The 25,179-nt window shown below is 36.4% G+C and overlaps 1 protein-coding gene across 9 annotated transcripts in view; it reads left to right on the plus strand.

Annotated features, from left to right (window-relative positions):
* Positions 1-21,002, plus strand: part of LOC117973232 (electrogenic sodium bicarbonate cotransporter 1) — a 91,337-nt gene extending 70,335 nt beyond the window's left edge. For 6 of the 9 annotated variants that reach the window (XM_058989869.1, XM_058989871.1, XM_058989879.1 and 3 more), the window contains 11 exons: positions 2,589-2,659; positions 3,508-3,693; positions 6,562-6,675; positions 7,175-7,336; positions 8,537-8,715; positions 9,559-9,631; positions 12,683-12,751; positions 14,041-14,214; positions 14,790-14,951; positions 17,529-17,608; positions 19,134-21,002. In XM_058989869.1, coding sequence (XP_058845852.1) covers positions 2,589-2,659; positions 3,508-3,693; positions 6,562-6,675; positions 7,175-7,336; positions 8,537-8,715; positions 9,559-9,631; positions 12,683-12,751; positions 14,041-14,214; positions 14,790-14,951; positions 17,529-17,608; positions 19,134-19,227 — 1,364 coding nt within the window. In that variant the 3' untranslated portion in view covers positions 19,228-21,002. Of the gene's footprint in view, positions 1-2,588; positions 2,660-3,507; positions 3,694-6,561; positions 6,676-7,174; positions 7,337-8,536; positions 8,716-9,558; positions 9,632-12,682; positions 12,752-14,040; positions 14,215-14,789; positions 14,952-16,012; positions 16,110-17,528; positions 17,609-19,133 lie in introns of all 9 variants that reach the window. The other 3 variants (XM_058989876.1, XM_058989885.1, XM_058989886.1) reach the window with 1 other exon arrangement.
* The last annotated feature ends 4,177 nt before the right edge of the window (positions 21,003-25,179 follow it).

A 25,179-nucleotide genomic window follows, 5' to 3' on the forward strand; every position in this document is an offset into this window, starting at 1 on the left:
GAAAAAACGGACAAGGGTTGGAACGGGCCAAAGTGAAATAATCAGATATGTGTCACACTGTCACTGATTTTCTAGGGTCTGATATGTGAGTGCTGACTGTATATATACAGTACTCCCTCGTTATAATTATTCATTATAACGAACTTGGCCCCTGGACCCCAAATAATAATAAATACAAAAAGATAATATAAACACAAGCTGTCAACATCCAGGTCTGTACGCACAGGATGCACCTCTGTCTTAATAACTGCCTCCGAAACAGGGTTGACAATTTTTTTTTAATTAAATAAAAAATCCAAAAAAAAAATCGGATTTATTTGATTTAAATCAGATATTTTTTTTAATTTAAATCGATAATTTTTTTAGTTTTTTAATTACTATTTTTTTAAATTATGGATTTTTTTTTTTTTGTAGTCCCGTAGTTGTAGCTCTACAGTACCTCCAAACTGCAGGTTTAACGATGTTGGAAATGGTGGTTTGTGAATATGAACACGACACTATTGTTTGTTTGTAATACCACCCTGCCTCATCAGCCTTTGTGGTTTGGGGAGGGGAAACCCGTCATCCCTTCAGTGGTCGTTATGATGTCACTGAGCACATATTGTAATTTAGATGGCATGCGTGCGCATTCGGCCCTAAGCCAGCTCAGGGCACAACCGCAGTGTTAACGCTACGTGAAAAATGCTAAGAATCTCCGCGATCAGTTGGACCTGAGTTGGTTTAGGTCCAAGGTGGCAGTGTAAACGCAGCATGAAAGATTCACAAAATGTATCTCAAAATGCAAATGAAGAAAAGAATGTGGTTAAATACTGAATTTTCTTTGAACATTCAAAATGTTTTGTAAACATCCTGCCATGTATATCTTCATGTGAATATTTAGCTTGCCACCGAAGCAGATTAAGTGTTACTTGCAGCAGCTTTTTACTTCATAATCTGCAAGTGACAAATGTACTTTTTATCAACAGCAGGACAGGAAATATGAATGATTAGAGTGACAGAAAGGAGAATTATTAAGCACAAAATAATTTTAATTGAGGCACTTCATCCTCAAGGCTTGTGAAGGCAGCGAAACCTTTTTGAGATTAGACATAAAGCTACTGATTTTTGGCTTCACCTAATATTTTTTGTCAAAAGGCTGTTTTTACCCTTCAGAAAAAGTATTGCAAATATTGTTTTTCCACAAAAGCAAATAGGGCCCCTTGAGTTCACTAATTTCTGTTATGGTGTAAATCTCGGATTCTGTTATATGTTGTCTGATATCATTGTTTGCTTTCCCAATGTGCTTTAGAATGATTTTGCATAACTCCTCCATATACACCTGGCCAGATATGTTATGAGTCAGCAAATACACAGAGCAAAAAATGATTAAATACTGTGAACCAGACTTGATATACTGCTGGGAAGAGGTCTGCAGTAGAGTCTGTGAGCACCACAAGCAGCCTTCCGCTAAGACTGCTGTCCCTTCTGGTTGTAGCAGTGCACTGGTCTGTTCTCTGCATGAGCAGACTTGATTCCAATTTAATGCGATAGACTGCATTCGGGGAAACAACAGATGTTAAAGATTAGAAAATATAATAGTAATAAACTATATTTAACTTACAATATGTGTAGGTGTATAAATAGCTCACAGTAGTACTTCAAACCGTTACGACAACAGATATGTTAATGTAACTTGATTTAAAAAAAAATAATAAAATAAAACTCAACTAGCATCTTGAATAATTGTATTTGCATAGTTATTGTTTTATCAACTGTTACTGAAGGTGTAGACTGGGGATATAGTGACTAGAAGCCCTGTTTTAAAATCCCAACTTGACTACCAGTATGATGTCGGGAATCAAACGCAGTGCTCCCTTATTATATTGCTATGGGACTTGTGAATAAATAAATACATAAATACATAAAACATTGAAATGTCAAGGGCACTTCATTTATAAAATGTCATGTACTTTATTGTGCAAGGATTCTTTGGCAACTAGGCCTAACCATGAATAAACCAAATTAAATGACCTATTAAATTGTACAAGCACTGTGTACAATACACATGATACACAATGTCATGTGACCTTTCAGCTACTTAACGTTTTTGAAAGTTTTTCTGATTACTGGGACTCTTTCACATTGGATTTATTTTTGTCGGACTGCTGAAAATATTTCAAACTACCAAATGTATTTTATTTTCAGCATCATGTATCAATTCACCTTCAGCCTTATTATTTTATTGATATCATGTTATTATCTAACACTGTAGTTACAGTACATAGGATGGAAATGTTTGTATAATATATCCATAATTCAAAAGACGTCAGTTTGATGATGTAAATGGTTACTCTCAGAAAGAGTGCTTCTCTATTAAGGTCAATAACCATTATTTGAAAATACATTTTTAAACCATGTTTAAGAAAAGTCAAGTCAGCATTTAACATGCAGATATACTGGTGTGTGTGTGTGTATGTATGTATGTATGTGTGTGTGTATGTGTGTATATATATATATATATATATATATATATATATATATATATATATATATATATATATATATATATATATATATATATATATATAAAATATTTTTCTTTCTTCTAGACAATAGCTCGGGACTGTTAACTGAGACATCAGATGCGTCATCTACTTGGCTTTTCAATAACACTGGTTTGGTAAGTTTCTTCTAAAAGTCCTGATGATTCTATAATAAAGAGGATATATTGAGGTGAATGTGTAGGGTATGCTTTTAAATACTTCTGCTGCCTGTCAGTGCTGGATTCTTACAGTCTTCAGTTGTGTTTAAAACTTCCTTAGATAGAACAAAGACTAAGCTTGCACTGATTTGCCGTAATGGGGCATGTTGACTCTGAAAGGTTCCATGCCATTACTGTGTAGAGGCAGGGTCAATACAGTTACATGTATAATGAGTTGATATATGCCCTGTTGATCATCAAATAAAACCGGAATAAAGAATTGACAAATTGTCAACTTTTACAGGTGTTAAAAAATGCATCCTGCTAATTAAACTGGGTCGATTCAATATTGTTCGCACTCAAGAAGCATATATTCTTGCAGTAGTACACTTAACGGTGTTGACTGTATCAGGCGACAGTAATGGACAATTAATGTTGGGGCACATTTCGGCCCTGAGGTGTTTTCCTATCTTACATATTTTGTGAGCCTGTTTTTTTTTTTTCTTCTTAAAAATGGGTGACAGAAAGTGACAATGAGTTGACACCATATTCAGAGTTTTTTTTGTAGCCATCAGCAATATCAAATGCTTATTCAGCAAATACCTGAAAATGCAAGTACTATAGATTCCTACACTTTTCTTTTTATTTATGAAGTTTTATTTGTTAATATCCTTGGAATTCACTAAATGTCTGCCAGTGTTTTCATGTAGGGTCATCTATGCACGCTGAAGTGTTAATCGGAATATAGCGTGCCTTCTCTGCTCTGCTCTTCGGTTTTGTGCTCTTTTCTTATATTTTATTGTTTTATATGTGTTTTTGTGCTGTAGCTCCTAAATGCAACCTGGTCTTCCCTGTCAAAGAAGGAGTGTATTAAGTATGGTGGGGAGCTCATTGGAAAGAGCTGCAAGTATGTTCCAGACATCGCCCTGATGTCCTTTATCCTCTTCTTTGGCACCTACACTGTCTCCATGGGTTTGAAGAAGTTCAAAACCAGCCAATTTTTCCCCACGACTGTAAGTCACTGCAATCTTGAATTTCAGCTGCATATCTTTGTGAAACTGAATTGCTCCCATCTTCGACCTTGCTTCTTTTATGCATTGATCCAAGTTCCATTTACCTCAGTATTTTCTGGGACAGTTTTCTGTTCTGCAGAAATAGTTGATGATTCCTCTTTTTTAAGTGTTGGTTGAAAAAAAAAACATTTGGCCATAGTTATCCTTTGATAAATCTATTTTTGTATTATTTAAAGCAATTTAGTGCAATTTCAGTATTGGATTGACACCGCAATACAACACTTACTGTTGATTGCTGGGTAATCATGTGGGATCATGTGGAATACAGTAATGTAATCTAGAAGTATTTTATCATGTGTACCGAATCCTCCATTAATGATTGATTACCACTTTTCTGTCTCACTAACATTACTCACTATTGTGTGCTCGCTCATATTTTTAACACATTAAGAACAGTCTGTCAACTGAAGAGGTAAGAGTTGTCATGGGTTTCTTATTTCCATGTTTCTGTATACCTGATATTTCAATGCCACTGACTATAATATTATGGCATCGTCGCACGTAGAAACAGAGGAAGGCAATGAGACGTTCAGTGGTCATAACTGTTGGACAGTAAATACTTATTGATGAAATAGCAACTGGGACAAATTTTCATCTGACAGGTCATTCGGCTTAAGTGAGCAATAGAAGACATTTCCTTAAACACAGGATACAGGAAACAATTATGCACTATTGAATAGCTCATTCAACAGAACTGGTACATGCCCATGGAATCCATGGGATTTGCAATCTGGTTGCATATTTGACAAACCTAATTATTCTGAATGTTTTCAGAAGGCACGTTGGTTGAATTTACTGTAGTATTTTAGCAATCTTCGTAATCAAGAGAAACCTTTTTCACCTGTTTCAACACTGTTTAACTTGAAAAAATGTTTATAAACACTTAAAATACTGCGCTGTTTTAAAAGAAACCCCACTGCTACTCTTCGGTATCATGCAATAAACAAAGAGAACACGCTGCAATGACTTGCTTACTTGTGGTGACATCTGAAAGGTTGACAGGTCAACTCTGACCGTTTTGGAGGACAGCTGTGCAATGCAGGACACTTGAGGAAGTGGAAACCAAAGAGGTTGTTAAATGCCCAATGAAACTAAACCTGCGATAAGTACAATGAAAGTATAATTTACTAACAGACCTGGCAAGAGGTACAATGTGAGATTAGTTACAGTGGCCATAGAGTCCATGCCACACCACGCACTGCTGCACCATAGAAACAGGGAACATCCCACATAATTTCATCAGTGCATTAAAAGCTAGGTAATAATAATAATACAAAAAAACCTCCCCAAAAACATTACTAGGAAACAATATACCTACACTGTAGAGAGATGTACTTTTTAATTAATACATAGTTTATTCATAAAAGAGTCGTGTAGATTAAAACATAGTCTTCTTAGTTGGGCATTCATAATTTGGGATTAGATTCCACATTCCAAAATCCGTCCTATGTAAGGTATCTCCAACAACAAGCAGTAAATGAAATGAAATTTCAACACCAGGGCTCTGTTTCATTGCTATTAGCCGATTACAGTTTTTTTGCCAGTAGATCAGTCAGTAAGTTGCTCATATTTCATGCAGTTAGTGGCATATAAATGTCTTTGATGCCCCTGCGGTCTGCATTGAGATAGGCACAAAGCATATGTATTAGAACCTGTAAACAAGTATTTGTAGAACACAGAGCTGGTTAGTATTTGTGTGTGTTATGTGAAAAACTTTTATTTGGGATTATTTGATACATGTACCCTTCTAAAAACCAAAAACGATATTTCATCAGGTATATGGTACAATGACTTGTAACACACACATTATATTAAGTTATGTTTAGGTAGATAACAGCATATTACTTGAAACAGTGAAAATATGATGCTGAAGAGTAATTAGCTGGTTTCTGAAAAAAAAAAACTGTGAAACATCCCCACGTGTTGCTACAACTGTTTAAATAACATACCAGGGGCCCGTTTCATAAAAGTGATTTGCGATGATTCGCAATAGCATGCACCTTGCAAATTAAAAAAAAAAAAAGGGTTTCATAAAACTTCTGCAGGGCTGTCGATTTTCACCAGAAACCTGCGACTGCCAGACAGCAGCTGCAAGTAGCAATTTTCATTGCAGATCTTGTTTCAGGGCATACAGTGGCGCTCATACTACTAGCTCGCTGTGGAACTGCACTCTTTATTAAACAGATTTCTCAGGTACAACATTCTGATGACAATATGAACTTGTCTCTGTATCTTATAACCTCCACACACACACACACACACACACACACACATATAGGGCTTTTTTTTGGGATATATACAAAAGGTTTAAATAATTACACAATTATTTAATGATGTGTAACCCAAAGTTATGTGGATGAAAAATAACCGTAACAGAGATGAGGTCAAGTTGTAAAAACAAACAGAGTTTACTTATTAAGTACAATCATATACTCGACATGATAACAGCATTATTGGGCAGTTTGCCTTGCTTTAAACTGGTGACAATGCTGTGCAGCAATTCTAGTTAAACTAGGTAAAGTGACATCATGGGTACTGTAAGTAATGGCTAACTGTTATATTAATACAGTAATGAATAATCAAAATAAGTTTATACCAAAGGCCTTCCCATGAAAAAAGATCATATTTATTGTAAATAAAAATTAATTTCTTTCTTTAAAATGCAGACCTTGCAACTTCTGGAACTGTATTGTAAACCACTCTGTGAAATGTTAACAAATCTCTTCATACCAGAGAAGAAAGCTTCCAACATAAGTAGTGAAACAGCACAACGTCGAAACATCATAATAGTATTCATTGTAATTTCAGGTTAGGAAGCTTATCAGTGACTTTGCCATTGTCTTGTCCATTCTTATTTTCTGTGGAGTTGATGCATTGGTTGGGGTGGACACACCAAAGCTTATTGTGCCAAGTGAATTCAAGGTAAGTTAAGCTGCTTTTTTTTTTTTTTTTTTTCATGGCTTCTGTATATGTGATATCATGTGAGAACTGTTAATCGACAGAATTTTGTCTTTGGAAGAATTATGGGTAGTTCAGTAACTGCCCATCTCACCATAGTTACTTCAGCCAGAAATGTGGGATCTTTAGTGTTTTTGTTTATGCTGCGTATATGGATTACCAATTTTAAACAGTATTACTATGCTTGTCAGTTGCTGTCTGTGATTGAAACTCCTGTGATGTGCTTGTGGTTCTGATCCTGCCCCCTTCCCTTAGTCATTTAGGTTCAGAACTGCTCTCTGGCCCTTGTTGACTCTGAGCTCAGATGTTCACCTGAGCTGGGTGCTCTGATGTAGTTCAATAGCACATTAGAAGTGATCACCAAACACTGCTGCTAATGGCCATTGTGGAGTTACTGCACCTGATCTTTTACAGTAAGTTGTTTTGTGTTTAATGATCCTTTTCATTTTTTTTTTCATTTTAGCCAACAAGCCCAAATAGAGGATGGTTTGTCCCTCCATTCGGAGGCAATCCCTGGTGGGTTTACCTGGCAGCTGCCCTCCCAGCACTGCTAGTCACCATCCTCATCTTCATGGACCAACAGATCACAGCTGTCATTGTCAACAGGAAAGAACACAAGCTCAAGGTGGGTAATCCGGACAAGAGGGAGCAATACAGCTAGCACAAGATGGTGCTGCGTGCTTAATTGCAAGTGTCCTGTACTCTTTCTACTCAGCAAAGACATGAAGCATTTAGTGTCATTTTCAGCAAGAAGCAAGGCATTAAAATAGTAAATGAAGCGAGTTATATTATCATAATACAACTTGCAAACTGTATGTCTGTAGGTAATTGTCCTCAGACATGGTTCATATACTGTAGTAACAGCAGGTGTCTTTAACATTGGATTGAGTATTTTGACATTACTGCTCAAGATATAAAGATCTATCTGATTACCTTGTGCCTAACCAGCTTCACTCCACTTAGGAAGGGTGAATTAGAATATTTACATTGCAGATTGTCCTATGTACAACAGCTCCACACAGTTAAATCTGTGCAAGGCTTATTTAGCAGGGCTGTTCTCTTACCTTACACTATCAGTTACATTTGAAACTTAAAATACCTTTTGGTCTTACAAAATATTGCATGCCAGACATAATCATCTCAGCCTTGTCTAATTCCTCTCTCCTTTTAATGGGATTGTATGCCTGCTGTTTTCTAATCTGCATATCTTAAGTATGTTTCATGTTTCCATAATGTGCAATTAGCAGGAGGCAACACACAGTAATTCTTTTGGAGTGGCTCGTAATGGTGTGCATTTTCTCATTTTAAAGCTGGCTTTGGCAGTTCCCCGGCTTTTCTTGTGACTGCAACATATCCAAATCTCTGCTGTGTCACTCACAATATCTTGAATGATGTGGCAGAATAGCACAATGTTAGGATTGTGATGGAAGGCAGATAAGCGCTGCATATAAACCGAATCTTTGGAAGTGTTTTTTAATGAGAAGCTTTAACTGCTGAGGCACTGTAGCGAGTGAGACATTATAAAAACATAATCATTGAGGAAATGTAATATGCAGCAAAGGGGGGCATACTAAAATTATTCATTTGTAAAGTGATTCACAATAACAACTTTCATGCAGTGTCAAACCTGACACCCTGTCATGCATGATGTCCCTCAAACTTGATGATGTTTTATAGTTTAAAAAAGTTTTTTTTATTTTATTTTATTTTGTAAAATACAATATCTACTAGTTAAACCATCTTTAAAGCAAGGAAAATAGTTCATGGCATTTGTCTAACTAAACTACAAACTGTTCTAGATAATCCTGTTTTTTCATTTTCACAGAAAGGTGCTGGCTACCATCTGGATCTCTTTTGGGTAGCCATTCTGATAATAGTGTGTTCATTCATGGCACTGCCCTGGTACGTTGCTGCTACTGTGATCTCAATTGCCCACATTGACAGCTTGAAAATGGAGACAGAAACCTCAGCACCTGGAGAGCAACCCAAGTTTTTGGGAGTTAGGTAAGAGAAGCACTATTTGTATGCAGATTATTGTACGTATACAGAAGTATTTCTGAGTTTGGAATTCTCAGTATTTCATTTTTATAAATTTTCTCTGTATCAGACCCGGCATGTTGGAGCTCGGAACCAGTCTGAACAATGTAAAAATAATAACATGAAATAGGTGAAAAAACAAATAAAAACAAAACAAATCAAATGACATTTGAAGCTACTTCAATCTGAGTACTTGTGATTGATCCCTTGGTGATTTTTACCTACCTCATAATGTACATGTGAACACACTAAAGCACTAATTATGACAAATATTCTCTGTCAAGTCTTTGAGCTCAAAAGCTTATAGAATGCAAACAGTTAATGTCACAAGTGGCTAGGAAAAGTGCCTCGACAAGTGTAGGAGCAGCCGTACATTTTTCCTGCTTGTACCAGAGCAATTTAACAAGTACTGAATATGAATGCACTCTGAAGTGAGCCTCTGGCTTTATTTCAGTTGGCTAAGATGCTCCAGTACAGTAACTGTCAGCAAAACCAAATAACATGGGATCCTGTACTGTGTGGATGTAGTGTGAGAAAATCAATATAATCTGAGCGATGATATTGTTTTAAATAGGAAAAATAAGCATGCTTTATTTTGGAACTACAAAATCTCTCAGAAATTGTACAATAGTAGCTTATTACCTTAGCATATTCTACTTCCATACAGAGAAAGACGCTTAGCTATTAAAATACTCTTAAAGTGTGGTCTTGATTATGTGAAATAAAAGTAATTTTGCTAAACCAGCCTTGTTTTTCAAGAGGAAAACAACCCTATTGTATCATGATGAACAAAGCTTTGTGTATTTATAGGGAACAAAGAGTCACTGGGACCATTGTCTTCCTTCTGACTGGTGTGTCTGTCTTCATGGCTCCAATCCTGAAGGTATACTTCTACATTATTTCATAGGTAAAAGCTACATTAACATTGCCTAGGTGGAAATACTTGAAAGGTCCAACAGGAAAGCCTAACCAAAATGTGCTTGCAACACAGAATTAGATGTTTTCATGTTTGAGGGTAAAGCAGGAAGTGGAGAACTAGATAGTAAGTTGTTTAGTGTTTTGTATGTTTGATTTCTTAAATATTAGATACATGCCAGGTAGTCCTTGTTAAAGAAAGTCTTGCTTTGAACAAGCAACAAACACATCTATTAAACGTCATCTGACACACTGTACTATAGATTAAACCCCATTGTTAACAATATATAGGGGTGAAATTACAGGCATTATTAACATTAGGTAGATAGATTAGGCCTGCTTAAAATTCAAAGGTAGAGCACAGCACATAGTCATGCTAAATATTCAAGAAGTCCAGTTAAGATATTTTTTGACTGGTCAAATACAATTCAACATTGCTGCTGTAGGTCCACTGTTTTGTCATTTAAAATATTTTCAGCACGAAAATTCAGTGTAAATAAAATGTCTCTGTTAGATGCCGTGCGCTTGCGAATGATTGGAACTCTGTCAGTCAGCAAACAATGCAATGTTGCTTCAAAAAGCTGGGGTTTCTGTAGTTGAGGAGGAGAATACTGATGAAAATACAACCGAAACTGAAACTGACAACACCAGAGGGGATGTCAGAGGAAGAATTTTCAGCTGTGTTACCTTGACGTTCAGGATGCTCTGCGTGAAGCGCACACCCATGATGTAAGCGTGTGTGCTGCGATTGTAACACAGCGCCGTGCTATAGAGCAGCATCCGGATATAGAACCAAATTGGGATTTTTTAGAAGACGCTGAAAGTTTGCCGTCTATACTTGCAAAAAAAGATTGTCCAGATGCGTATCACAGAGTTCTTCGCTGGAAGCAATTTGCAGTAATATCGCCTACCTGTACTGTACATTTCTGCACTTGCATTACTTTTTTGCACTTACAGTAATCTGTCGTGTATCTGCTGATTTGCAAGGCAATGTGGGAGTGGACCTGATTATGGACTGGTGAAGGGGATGGGAATACCATGTAAATAATGTGTTTGTAAACTGTGTTATTCTTGTTCAGATCTGTTAGCGTTCTTTGTGTATTTTGGTGCTTTTGTGACTTAGAGTTGAGAGACTGTCTGTGTGTGAGTGCGTCATTGAGGGGGTGGGAGCAGGTCTGACATGACCTGTCAGAAATAGGGAGTGTTGGACCAATGAGTGAGGAAGGGGGAGGGACTTGGGTGGGTGTGTGTGTGTGGAAATGACTGGTGGCAGGAGAACTTAGATTAAGAGAGAGTTAAGAGAGGTTGAGTTTGCAAGTGAGAGGAGAGGAATGAAAACCATTGCTCACTAAAAGCTACATTTAAAAAAAAAAATACAGATGTTTCCTACTGCTTTGAACTGCAACTCTGTCTCATTATATCCTGGAAACCCCGCAGCTCAGCGCTACAATATGTAAATAAATCCTGTTCGCCTGCGTGGGGGCGTATCAACTTCAACCTCCGTCTTGATCTCCTGTCTGTAACTCAGCAGCGAATGCACACACCCACACGACAGACGGCTACTCTGTCACAAGCATTAATACCTTATCTTTCTAAACGAGAGATTTAGGGGAGCTCTCTAATAATAGCTGAATCTCAAAACAATAATAATATAGCACAGTAATTGTTACAGCTGTGTGTAATGGGATTTAAAACAGGATTCATTTATCAGTCTTTTTACATGTCCGCCCTTACTCTGGTCCCACTGCAGCCGGATACGCGACAGATTACTGTACTTTGTATTACAGTCATAGGTTTTAATACATCTTTTTTTATTAGTGTAATGAGTGTAATAAAGATTTTGGTAACAATTTATATTGTGTGGCATGAATTAATATTAAATAGATATGCAATTGCATATTAAATTAATGTTAAATTAATATTTAATAGATATGCAATTGATATTAAATTTACGTTCAATTATTCCTTGTTACTTTCCATTAACATTTAAGTCTGATTAACTGTATTTTCAATTAAAACCATGTAAACAATGGAAATTATTGCATATTTTCAAGGGTAACAAAACGTAATATAAATGGATGTGATATGCAATTACGTTTCGACATTTGGTTAACATTTAGCAGGAAACCAGCTATTGCATATTATTAAATATTAATTTAACATTCATTTAATATGCAATTGCATATCCATTTAATGTTAATTTGTGCCATGCAGTATAAAGTGTGACCAAGATTTTTAACCGCATACACGCTTGTTTGTTTTGATCACTGCACTGGTGATTGGGGGAAATTTTGAATGTCAGGTTATTGTGTGGGAGTTTATACCGTCCATCTCTTACTGCGGGTGAATCACGGTTCTCGCTTGTTATGTTTAAAGTACTGTATGATCAAAGACACAAATGCAGTGACTTTAGTTTTTTTTTTGTTTCTTTTACTTAAAAATATAACTGAACATAATTTTATTGGTATAAATATATTTAGTCACTGCAATGATTTCAGCTTTTCACCTTACTATATTATCAAGTACTGTCTGCCTCCTTGTGGCCAGATTTAGTTAGTGAATTTGTACAGCTTTTACATTAGTTTTATTTAGTAGACACCTTTATCCAAGGCAACGTACAGAGACTAGGGTGTGTGAACTATGCATCAGCTGCAGAGTCACTTACAACTATGTCTCACCCGAAAGACTGAGCACAAGGAGGTTAAGTGACTTGCTCAGGGTCACATAATGAGTCAGTGGCTGAGGTGGGATTTGAACCGGGGACCTCCTGGTTACAAGCGCTTTAACCACTGGACCACACAGCCTCCTTGTTTACTGAACGCATTTAAAGAGGGATTGAAAAGCTTGCCCAGACTACCTGTGCTGTGGGGTACAAACCCACAACTGATGTACTAGCAAGGACATTAGCAAAGCAGAGAAAAGCACACCTGTACAGGTTATGGATTATAAATAATGTTGTACAGTAGTATTTAAACAGTTAATTTGGTCACTCTAATGATTTTCTTCTGGTTTTTTCCAGTTCATCCCAATGCCGGTGCTTTATGGAGTTTTCCTCTACATGGGTGTTGCTTCATTGAATAATGTGCAGGTGAGAGACTATCATACAGATTCTACATTGTGACTTGCATAGAGGGCGCTCAGGAGCAAGTAATCATTAACCAGGGAGCAAGTGCTGCTGATCAGGCCTTGTTTTTATGCAAAAATGATCACAGGATAGTTACTGTAGCTGATTTCTTTAATGAGTTTGAATATTAGTTCAGACGGTAAGGGCTTAGATCCAGACATATTCATCATACAGTCATACACTTCAGGTGGTGTTCAGAGTTCCTTTGTACATAATTGGTATTATTGTTGATAATGGAAATACATTTTGTACATGCATTTGTTGGAATGGGGAGAGCTCTCCACATGATTAAGTTAATCAGTAAGAACATTAACATCGCCATTTATTCTCCTGCACAGAAGAATAATACTATTCAAGCAATTAATGCTTGTTATTCCGAGCACATAACATGAACTGAAATTGTACACAGTTTACAGCCCATGCAGTTGACTTGGTCTCCTCAGTGCACTGCTTACATATTCATGGAGTAGCTGTATTAACTTCACTTCTAAAATTATACGGGTATAGCATGTTAAACAGAAATAAAACCAAAGATATTTACTGTACAGAACCAGTTCATTCAAACGCTAAAGTCTACCTGCCATATATCTTGATTGAATGTCTTTGCTGTTCCAGCTCATTTCATTCATTCTGACTATTTTGATTTACACATCCCAAACTTGAGTTTATTTCCCAACTTCATGTGTTGGTCAATTTATTAATAGCCTTTACAGTAGTTTAAGAAATCTGTACTGAATTATAGCCGCAGAACTCTGCTTATTCAATTGATTAATAGCTATAAACTTATATAAACTTGTAAATAGAGGTGCCCTTGCATGCTTGTATGCTATACTTCCACTTGTACCTACAGTTTACTTATCTAATTACTTTATACTAATAAAGACATTAAAAAGACGTCACCATAGTATATTTTCAGTAGAGTACCCTGTTGTTTCATTCTGCGTTTGTTTATTGCCAATTTGTAATGATTGTTACAATTTTTCCACATACTGTTATGGTAACCAGTATTTACTAAGTAGGTCAAGTAAAATGCTACAAAAGCATCATCAAGCAAACTCAACTTTGAGTTTAGGTTCTCATGAAAGATCAACATTTCCTGGCAGCTAGACTTGCATGCATATTAGCAGTCTTGTGTAAGAAATATTCTCTGTGTGCATCTTTGTTGTGGGGTTTAAATAATCATCTTCATGGTGGTGTTTTTTCAAAGGGATGAAGCACATTTTCTCATTAATAACAAGCATTTGTGTTTTTAGTTCATGGATCGCTTGCAGCTGCTTTTAATGCCAGCTAAACATCAGCCGGATTTTATCTACCTGCGGCATGTGCCACTTCGTCGAATCCACTTGTTTACATTCATTCAGGTGCTCTGCCTGGCCCTGCTATGGATTCTCAAGTCAACCGTGGCTGCCATTATTTTCCCAGTCATGGTAAGTGCTGTACCGCAGATTAATTTCCATCTAGCACATTGCCAAATAAAGGTCACCATGAACTGTTAAAACTAATTATAGTTTGTTCTGAGCAGAAAGCACAGTATACAGAACTTTTTGATTTAATTAACCTTGTTCTTTTTGACTGTTGGGAATTTAGCTGCTTTAAGAACTTAAAAACCAAGAAGAGGAGCACTAGATAATACTTTAATAGTGCATAGTAAGGTTATGCTTTATTTAGTTGACAGTCAGCTGGTTTCACAGAGCCCGATTAGCACTAATCTTGGACTAACTTACCTAAGGTAACATTACTCCAAGATTAGTTCTAATCAGGGTCTGTGAAACCAGAAGAATACGTGGTACTCACAAGTATTCATCTAAATATGTGTAGATGTTTGATCCATTCCAGAACAATACAGTTGTTTGGTTGTCTTCTACAGTAATCCTAAAGTAACTGACGACCTTTAATGTTTGGATTTGAAATGTAAGCTGAGGTAAAGTGTTAATGTTATATTTGGATGCGGGCCAGCCTTCCATGGGTTTGGGGTAACAGATCTGTGTTGTGGTCAATACAGATCCTGGCCCTCGTGGCTGTGCGGAAGGCTATGGACTACCTTTTCTCTCAGCATGACCTCAGCTTCCTGGATGACGTCATTCCAGAAAAAGACAAGAAGAAGAAGGAAGATGAAAAGAAGAAGAAGAAGAAGAAAGGGAGCATAGACAGTGACATTGACGATGTAAGAAACCTTTATTGGAAACAGTTGATTTATTTATTGTACAATATGTGTTAATGGTGCTAGTGAGTGCAGGCCTCTTCTTATGTACATACCTGTCAGTCTGTGTTGGACCTTCATGCAGCTCAGGGCTACAGTGTAAGAATAACCCTGCTTCCATGTTTAGCATCTTAGCATTTTTTTAAGGCCTCAACTTGGGAGATGTCCACCCCCCATATATTCCATGTGATTTATCGTAAAGCAATATATCAGTTAAGATGAGAAGATCAAAGTGACATGCAGGTCTGATCCAAGTAGGCTACAATTCTGCGACCACTTCAGAACGAAATCCCTTGTGTGCTTCCCTAAATGTATTCATAGGCAAAGTACTCCTCATCTCACCATAAATTGTAAAGTATTGATTTCTCAGAGACAGGATATTATTATTATTATTATTATTATTTATTTCTTAGCAGACGCCCTTATCCAGGGCGACTTACAATTGATAGAAGATATCACATTATTTTTACATACAATTACCCATTTATACAGTTGGGTTTTTACTGGAGCAATCTAGGTAAAGTACCTTGCTCAAGGGTACAGCAGCAGTGTCCCCCACGAGGGGTTGAACCCACGACCCTCCGGTCAGGAGTCCAGAGCCCTAACCACTACTCCACACTGCTGCCTAATAGGATATGACTAAGCCCAGCAAATAATGCATATTGACATGCATTTCCGAATCTGTCTTGTAGTGACATTGCTAGGATATACCGTGGGGTCACTCACTACACCTAAAGTAGCTGCTTAATAGACTACAGCATGTAGTTCACTAGAACATACTGTCCAATGAATTAATGTAGCATAATGTAATGCTTTATAAAAAAAGTTTGCCCTACTGCTTTTCATTCATTTAACTTTTTTTGGTGTGCCTTTTCAATGAAATGTAATAACTGAAGTATCTGTCAATAATGCAGGTCTTTCCATCATTCCTGTGTGCCTTCTACCACAAAGTAAGGGACCGAGTGCCAGCAGTGCTTGGATCACAGTGACTGCTTTCTAAGCCTTTGTAAACCTTTCCTCCACAGTCGGATTATCCGTTCAAAGAAAATGTTCCCAGCATTAAAATCCCCATGGACATGATGGAGCAAGAGCCCTTCCTAAGTGGCAGCAAAACCTCAGAGCGTGAGTAGGACGAACTCATAACCTGCCTGACTGGACGAAGGCCGAAGCAAGGCGCCTTATCCTCTTTGCTACCATCACTGTCAACTCATCCCCTGGCCGTGGCTTTTATATGTCATACTCGTCAGGCTGTGTCGTCCACTCTGTGCCTGACACTAACTGCCTTCCTCTCACTATCAATAGGTCTCTTGCTGTTGCCTAACCCTCCATCGTGAGATTAATTCTGCTTCACACAAATTCTCTCACATGGCTATCTTGGTGTCTAACTGCTCCTTTTGGTCCACTGTTGATTTTTCCCCTCTTTTTCATTAACTCTTTGCCAAGCTCACTGACTTCAATTACAGTACAAGCACATTTTGAGTATAGGGGCATCCCCCATACATACAATGAGTAGACCTGATTGCGTGACAGTATGACATTTGGCATGGAATGACCTTGCATAAAGTATTCTTGCTTTGTAAAGAATCCTTGAAAGGTATTGACCCAAATGTTTAATAGCCATGTAAGCTTTAAAAAAAAAAAAAATAGAATTGCTAATTTTATGACCTCTATCTCTCAATGGTACATGATCTCACAAGATGTACAGAAAATGTTTCACAAAAAAAGCCTTCAGTCAAAGATCATAATGTTTAAATAATATAACTGAACATATGAAGATAAATGTAAATGATAAAACTTTGATTTTGAATAGAGGAGTCTTTCATGAATTATTGTGTTGCAATTAAAAATAAATGAAAACATTTTAAAAAAAGGTTCTCACACAGATCAGAAGACTAAGAAGTGTTAACTTGGAATAATATAAAACATTTTAACATCCACACTACTGTCGTGTGCATTGTAGCTGTCTGTTGAGCTAGGCTGTACACAATGTTCATGTGAGAACTATTTCAGAGTATTGTATTTCTGTTTTTTCATCTGGTTAAATACTGGTAAATGCTTTTGATTCATTCTTTTGAGAAATCCTCTTTCTTTTTAATGTCGACTGCAGATAAATTGAGTGTTATTCAACTTAGTGCAACACCATTTTCTTACATAGGAAATTCATCACTATGCAAAACTAGTATCACTTTCAAACACTCTGCTTCTTTTCCATCAGGTTAAAACATTTCAAAACCATTTGTATTTTCAATCTGGTGTTCTCCCCATGATTTTTATTTGTATTTTTTTTATGTGTAGTATGTTCTCTCCTCCAAAGGGGAGTTTTCTTTGGCATGCAGCAATTTGATGGAATGTTACATGTGATTGTTTCATGTGATGGAATGTTACATGTGAATGTTACATGTGATGGAATGTTACATGTGATGTAAGCTCAATTGGAGAGCACTGGATATTCCATAAATAGTTACCCCGACATGTGTGCTAAGCAGGACGTTTACTCATGCATGTCGTAATCGTTAAAACCATATGTCTTCTGTTCCACAGGAGAAAAAACACCATCTTTCCTTGAGCAACACACATCGTGCTGAACGGATTTGTTTCATAAAGTCTAACTCTATGTCAAGGTAAGCAGCTTTGTGGTTCTGGCAGCATTCAAAATCAAAGCTCACACACATTCATTAATAGTAACACAATTGTTTGGGTGTACAGGTAGTATAATGTAATGCTAAATGCTCCATCAATATTTTATATAGAAGTACCAAGAAGAAATGTAGAATGCATTAAAAGTAACTTTGTAGATATTGCTGACTAAATTATTGAACTATAATGTGGTTATTCATATATGTTTTTTTGTTTGTTTGTAACATTCACAATTGTATAGCTTTATACTAATACAAAGACAGCTGAATAGGCAAAATAGTTACATAAATTAGGTTTGCAATTTGTAAACTCAAATTATTTTGAATGTAATATATTATAGAGATAGTCCAGGTTCCTTGAATTGCTAGCATTTAAAAAGCTCTAGTTGTAGATGACAGATTTGCCCATTTAGCTTGTTGGCAATTCATAAAATCACATTTGCAAAAAAAGCAAAAAAAGAAAACCTGTATCAATAAGAAAATAAAACATTACTGTAATGAGAAAATAAATAAAGAAACGTTCTGATACCAACAGACACACCTAAATATTTAAGTACGTTTTAATATCCTCTTTGTTTAAACTACTTGTGGTTGCAACTAATCCTCAAGACAGATATAGCCAAGGGCAGACTGGCTTATATAAGTGCAGCCAATTACAAGCTTTACCAGTGAGCTTGGGGCAGCAATGGTAGCACAAGATTAAGACTTTGTACGCGTTTGGGGAAATCAGTTCTTCTCCTATTCTGCAGCTAGTTCTTGAGAGAATGAAACTGGGATTACGTCAAAATAATTTTGTGATTGTAAAGTGATTGTTACAAAACTACTAGGGAACAGCTTAGTTAGACATAGTCTTTAAATGCTCCCTGACTTGTATAAATAAGGGCCACTGTTTCAATGTTTCTGTCGATATATAAACAGTTGATGTTATCACCATCCAATGGAAGATATTTTCAAAGTGTTTCCTCCATTCTTAAATTAACTGTTTCTGAAAGGAAAAAAATAATAATGTTCACATTACAAAGTGAAAAACAGAACGGTTCTTAAGAGGACTTGAAGTCTGTAACTTCATAGTTTGGTTGTAGTTTTGTAAAATGAACAGGTGTGCACCTCTTAAAAAAACTGGAGATAATTAAAGAATTCTCTCTGAGAATATGGCCCATTATGTGTTTACATTTTTTATTTACTTATACTCATTACTTGATTTAATAAATATTCAACCCTTTGCCTTCACAGAGATACGTATTCATTTATATATAATAGGGAAGCAGTGTGGAGTAATGGTTAGGGCTCTGGACTCTTGACCAGAGGGTTGTGGGTTCAATCCCAGGTGGGGGACATTGCTGCTGTAGGTAGTCTACCTAGATTGCTCCAGTAAAAACCCAACTGTATAAATGGGTAATTGTATGTAAAAAAAATAATGTGATATCTTGTAACAATTGTAAGTCGCCCTGGATAAGGGTGACTGCTAAGAAAAAAAAAATAATAATATATATTCTTCTTTTATTTTCAGCCCTCCGAGAACTGTGCCTCAGATTAGAATAGAGCTGGAGCCTGAAGACAATGGTTTCTTCTGGGGGAGCCGGGGATCCGAGACATCTCTGTAATCTACACACTTTGTACATGCTGACCTTTACCAGCCAGCTCTCACACAAAAACAAAAAACCTTTCCACAATATGTTTTCCAATACAATCAAAACGCACACTATATCACACTTTCCCAAAGGTGAGATGCTTGGAAGGATCAAGACACTTTTTATTTATTTATTTTTCCCCCCTCAGTGCTGTTTTCTGCTAATAGAATAAACTGACCACCTGCTGGACAGCAATTAACCAGGAAAGACAATGTGTTTTAACTCTTTTTGCACTGTGGGTGCCATGCTACTGTTATACCTAGACAATTTTTTTAAAATGTGAGAAACTGTTGTGTTTGTTTTTCACCCCTTGCTCATGTGAAGCACTGCCTCTTCCAGTCAGCTTTTGAATATCCCTTACTATGCAAAATGTCATTTGTATGTGATGCCGTAGCTTGTATTTACATTTCAGGTAGTCGTTTCTCAACATGCATGGCAATGGACTTTGAGGCCTAACCTGCAGTTTTACTTATTTTTAATACTTACATTTTCCTGTAGCAGGAAAAAAATAATCTGACCTGTTTCTTAGTTCTACCTCTGTTTTTAGATGCCAGGTATGTGGAGGGGGGGGGGGAACAAACCAAAAAACAAACATAGTGAACACTTTTATTTTGTTTTATTCTTTTTATTATTATTGTTTTAAGGGCACTGCATAGGACATAGGAGTATTAACATTCGTTTTCTGTCTTTTTAAAATGATTTTGGAACACAATATTCAGAGAGATTAAATGTATTATATGAAAAACAATATTTGTGATATAGAAATAATATAATTGTTAAGATTAAGTGTATTAAAATAAGTTTTAATTGTAAAATAATGATTTCTCTGGTCTGTGCCAGCATGAAGAGATTGATGCTGATTGTATTTTATTGTTGTTTTTTAATCACATAGATCAATTCAATACAGTATTGTTAGATTATTGGTGAACCAAAAGCAATGCATCAGTGCTGAGAAGCACCTGAATTATGGGATTGAATTTCTCTTCACACACTGCTTTAGCGAGTGCCACTTTTTGGTAAAAAAACCTTTTCAAAGTGTTTTGCGGTATTGCAATAATAATTATATTTGTAGTCTATTTTTGGACGTTTCTCATAATTAATACTTGATTTGTACAAATATAGAAAGAGTGTACCTAAGTGGCTTAAAAGACGTAAAAGGACGATCCAGAAATGTATTTAAGTTTTGTTAAATAACAGAAGTGATTTTCCCTTTATTTCATATTTGATTATTATGTGTTAATCTTACCACAAATGGTGACATCATCCTGATTTTAACTGAATAAGGAATGCTGTCTGTCTACTACTGTATCCTGTAAACACACTGTAACTCTGTGTTTCAGGCATCATGCTTTTTGTATCCTTACTTTGTGTTTTACATAAACCTGATTCCATGTTTTTTTTTTTTTTTTTGCACCTTGTTAGTTCTGTACTATAGAGTGCACTTTGATACACATATTAACCATATGGATGACACTTAATTTATGGAGGAGGGGGTAGTTTATCTTAAAAATGAGAATTAAATGTATGAGCATGTTTGACAAATGAAAAGATCAAATGACTTATTCTAAAATGACTGCAATATGAAGCATAAACGTAGTACTAGAATATTAATAACTGACCATGTTCTCATTGCTTTTTATTGTGACATTTTAGAATAAAAAAAATAACACAAGTGAAATTAATTATTTTAGCATTTATATTTTTCAAATGAAATGAATATTGAAAATAAACTGACTTTATGCACTTAATTGTGTTCCTGTTATTCTTTTGTCTAAACTTTCCATGGAAAAGGTATTTGGATGTTGTATTCGTCAGTTTCTTTGTTTAGATGGCTCAACCATACCCCAGCCCCCCATGTTTTATAAACCTGCCCTGTAATCGTACCCTGGGTTAATGCAAACCATATACACAAAACTGAACTGCCATTGGCCTTGCTCAAGCCTTTGACTTGACTTGGCTTTAGCTTGGCTGTATATCATAGAAGCCCACTGTTGCACTAGCCCATTGGCTAGTGCAACGCTCATAAACACTGTAATGTGTTCCTGTCTGCCATGGCTGTCTACTTGTACACCTGAAACAAAACGGAAAATCACAACACTGTAAAAGTGGTGAGGGTATAATTGGGATGATACCCTGTTCCTCAGGAGCATTGGTTCAATATATTCAAAACCATAAACAGATTCAATTCTAAAGTTAAATGTTGCTCTCGTCTGCCAAAAAAAATCGCAATAGACATTCAGCTCAGAAAATGGTCTGTTTAACCGAGCATTAATAGTAATAGGAAGTGAGACTATAAATAGTTAGGAGCCTGCACGTCTAATGTCATACGAATGTTATCATTATATCTGGGGGGGAAAATGCCAGTTCACACTTTTCCAAATTACACTGCATTCCTCATGCATGACTTGACACAAGGTAAAGTATCATATTTCAAAATGCCAAGGTCAGACACTACTTAAAACAGACAGCAAAATAGCATGGAAATCGGCAACAATAGACCCATTTAGTTACTTTACTCTGAGTATGGGATTACAGGGTTCTAACTTGATGTACAGTTAACATTACCAGATTTTTACACAGTTCTGTCCGTCTAGCATTGTCACATCTTGTTCATCAAGTTCAAGTTATTAAGATTACCATGAAGGGTTTTTTCAGAGAGAAATAGAGGAGGCTGCAGTAGAGTGAATAGATTGGATAATAGTTTGAAAAGGTAACATTTCCCTTGAAGTATTAATTGGAGCAGAATCAATTGATTTAGTTTGGATTCAACAAAGAGAATAGATCCGCTCTTGGCTACAGGCTAAAAGAACTGTGGGTTTCTATGATTTAATAGCTCTTCCTGTCGCCTTGGATAAAGGCGTCTGTCAAATAAACAAATAATAATAATAGTTGTGAGATAGCAGGGAGGGGGTTAAAGCCTTCCTGAAGAAGAAAAAAAAAACATGTGAAAATGCACGTTGGGTTATTATTTAATTGTTTTATTGTTTGTACTGCTTTATTGTTTCATTTAATTTGTTAATTGTTTTTATTAATTATCCCCTGCACCTGGTAGCTATTGCTAAATTGGGACCAGGTGCAGGGTATTTAAGAGGAACAGTAAGTCTGCTCAAGGCTGTTGAGTAGAAGGAGGCAGAAGAGGTGCTCTGTTTCCGAGTAGCCAGAGTTAAAAAAAAAAAAAGTAAGTGTGGTGTTAAACTTGTGTTTTGTGTAAGTACGGGGAAACAGCTTAGCTGTCCCATGTTAGACAGGGTGTTCCTGAAAGTTGAGTTAGAGCTCCAAGGGGAGTTAAGTGTTTATTTTGTGTTTGATTTGTTTTGTTTGATTTTGTGTTTATTAAAAATAGCGCAACCGCGCTGTAAAAATCAATTGCTCTTGTCCTGGGTTGTAATTTTACAGGAGCACGAACGCGAGTGGGTGAGTTTCTTTTACATAGTGTACTACATATAAACGTTGCTCTTTTAATATACAGGTGTTGGAGCACTACAGAAATATAACAGTTTACCCATGTTATATTATTTGTATTCATCAGTATTAGACTTTTGCACAGTGAGTGTATACAGTAACTGGTGTTTAAGTAAATAAGAAATATAAAACAACAATGCAAATGGTTTGCCTTTTAGTACATTTACTGTTAATTTGCTTTCAAATGCACTATTTCGATGAGCGATCTTTTCCCTTGCTCACAGACTTCAGAGGTCAGGGCGTGTGGGACTGCATGGGTAGAGCAGTACTGGAGAGCTCACATCTCATGGAAGAAACACCCTGCATGAGACGATGAATCTCTCCGTACTTGAAGGGCCTTGCATTCTGCACACATTATTTCTGTCGAAGGACAGACATGCAGCTCTCGATTTTATTTTTTATTTCTTAGCAGATGCCCTTAGCCAGGGCGACTTACAATTGTTACAAGATATCACATTATTTTTACATACAATTACCCATTTATACAGTTGGGTTTTTACTGCAACAATCTAGGTTAAGTACCTTGCTCAAGGGTACAACAGCAATGTGCCCCACCTGGGATTGAACCCATGACCCTGCAGTCAAGAGTCCAGAGCCCTAACCACTACTCAACAGTGCTAAAAACACATTGTTTTGAGTATGCCCCCACCACAACTCAAAAGAAGTATATTTGGGGTATGGGAACTGCATTTAAGTACCTTTGTGTGATTAGAAATACTGTACAGATCCCCGTATTATTCAGTGCAACAGTGGGAATGTCTTCAATATAGTTAAGCAACATAAAAATATTAGCACAATATACTGTAACAGTATGTTTAAAATACTTTTCTAATGACAGAAACATTTACGCCAAGGCTTTGCTTACATACTGTAGTGAATTTCTATGGTGATTGATTTGAATAAATTCTTAGATAAATACAGTATATCTTCTGCATACCTTATATTATTTTATGGTAACTTTCCACAGGAAGAAAACAGAAGACTTTGATAGTTTATTATCAGTAATATATATATATTGATTGTAATGTTTTTTTTTACAACCACTATTCTAGACTTAAGTTCAAACCAATGCCCCATAACATACTAATGCTATTTTAAGAATTTTACAGCTAATTGTGGTTAATAATTGAAATACATAAACTATGGGTGATATTTAAACATGAAACAATTGGCATGGATTGGGGAATTAAAAATGAAGTGCATATCATTTAATGTGATTCCTGATATGGACCCATTCCGCTGCTAAAGTTCTACCATGTCTAAAGTTCTTTTATATAATTCATTTGTGGTTAGCTTGCGATACACTTAAATACACAAACACAACTACCTGAAAACTGATGATTTAAAAAAAAAAAAACTATTGTTTTGCAAATGCATTAATCTACACATTTGTAAATTCACACATTGCTAAATTCTGAAGAAGCTCTACAATCCTCTTATCACAATTCAATTGTATGAATGATTCATTTTAAAAATGCATATATAGTTTGCAATTCCTAACAGGCGCTTGTTCGAACAAAAAGCCCATGCATGGAAATGTAATTTTCAGCACGGAGAATTCGCAATGAATGATGATGATAGCAATTGCGGATGATTTATGAACTGTGACGGGCGCTCAGGGCCCGATGACTGTGGTGGGCACTCAGGGCCCGAGTGAAAAATAAATTTGGCTGGAGGTCTCGTCCGTGGGTTCCCGACGGCTACCTGCTCGAGGCCGGCTGGAAATTACATGCAACAGTTACATGCATCCCAGTGCCGCAGACAGGAAGTGGCTGTGACCACCTCCCCACAAATTATCTTGGCGAGAGCCGAGTTCAAATCAGCATGAAGTTTTAACATCTACTCTCATGTAATGGAAATCCTGATTTATCATTTAGTTTCTCTAGTGCTAATCTATCTTAGTTCTTTTTTTAAGTTCAAACTGGTCATAATGTAGTTGCTTACTTGTATTAAAAGGTTACACACAAGACAACAAATTCTAGACGGTGCTTGCGGTTCTAGTATCTGATTGGCTGGTTCTGAGCATCAGCGTTGTTGAAGGAGGGAGCATTGATGTGGCTACAACCACAGCAGCATTCTCAGTCTCTTTTAAAATACAAAACTGTTTCAAGCATGCTGCTAATTGCTTATATTCCAAAGGCTTGACTCTGTATCGTACCATTGCAGAAATAGTAATGTGTAACACTGACGTTCGATTTCAGCAATAATGATAGTGGCATTATTATACTGTGTATATACAAAGTCTTCAAATAAGTGGTGCATTGTCTATTTACTATCAGTGCAGAGTGACTAGGTCTGGTATGAATTTGTTTTACCCTAAAAATAGGTTTCTGCAACAGTGACTGCACATTCAATTAAATTAGTAAAGTTATTAAAATCTCAGAATAACTGCACACATTTCCTGAGGCACATGTTTAACACAATACTATTCCATGTCTTGAATTCTGTGAGAAATGTATCTGT

Source organism: Acipenser ruthenus, chromosome 2, assembly GCF_902713425.1.
Source record: "Acipenser ruthenus chromosome 2, fAciRut3.2 maternal haplotype, whole genome shotgun sequence".
NCBI lineage: Eukaryota > Metazoa > Chordata > Actinopteri > Acipenseriformes > Acipenseridae > Acipenser > Acipenser ruthenus.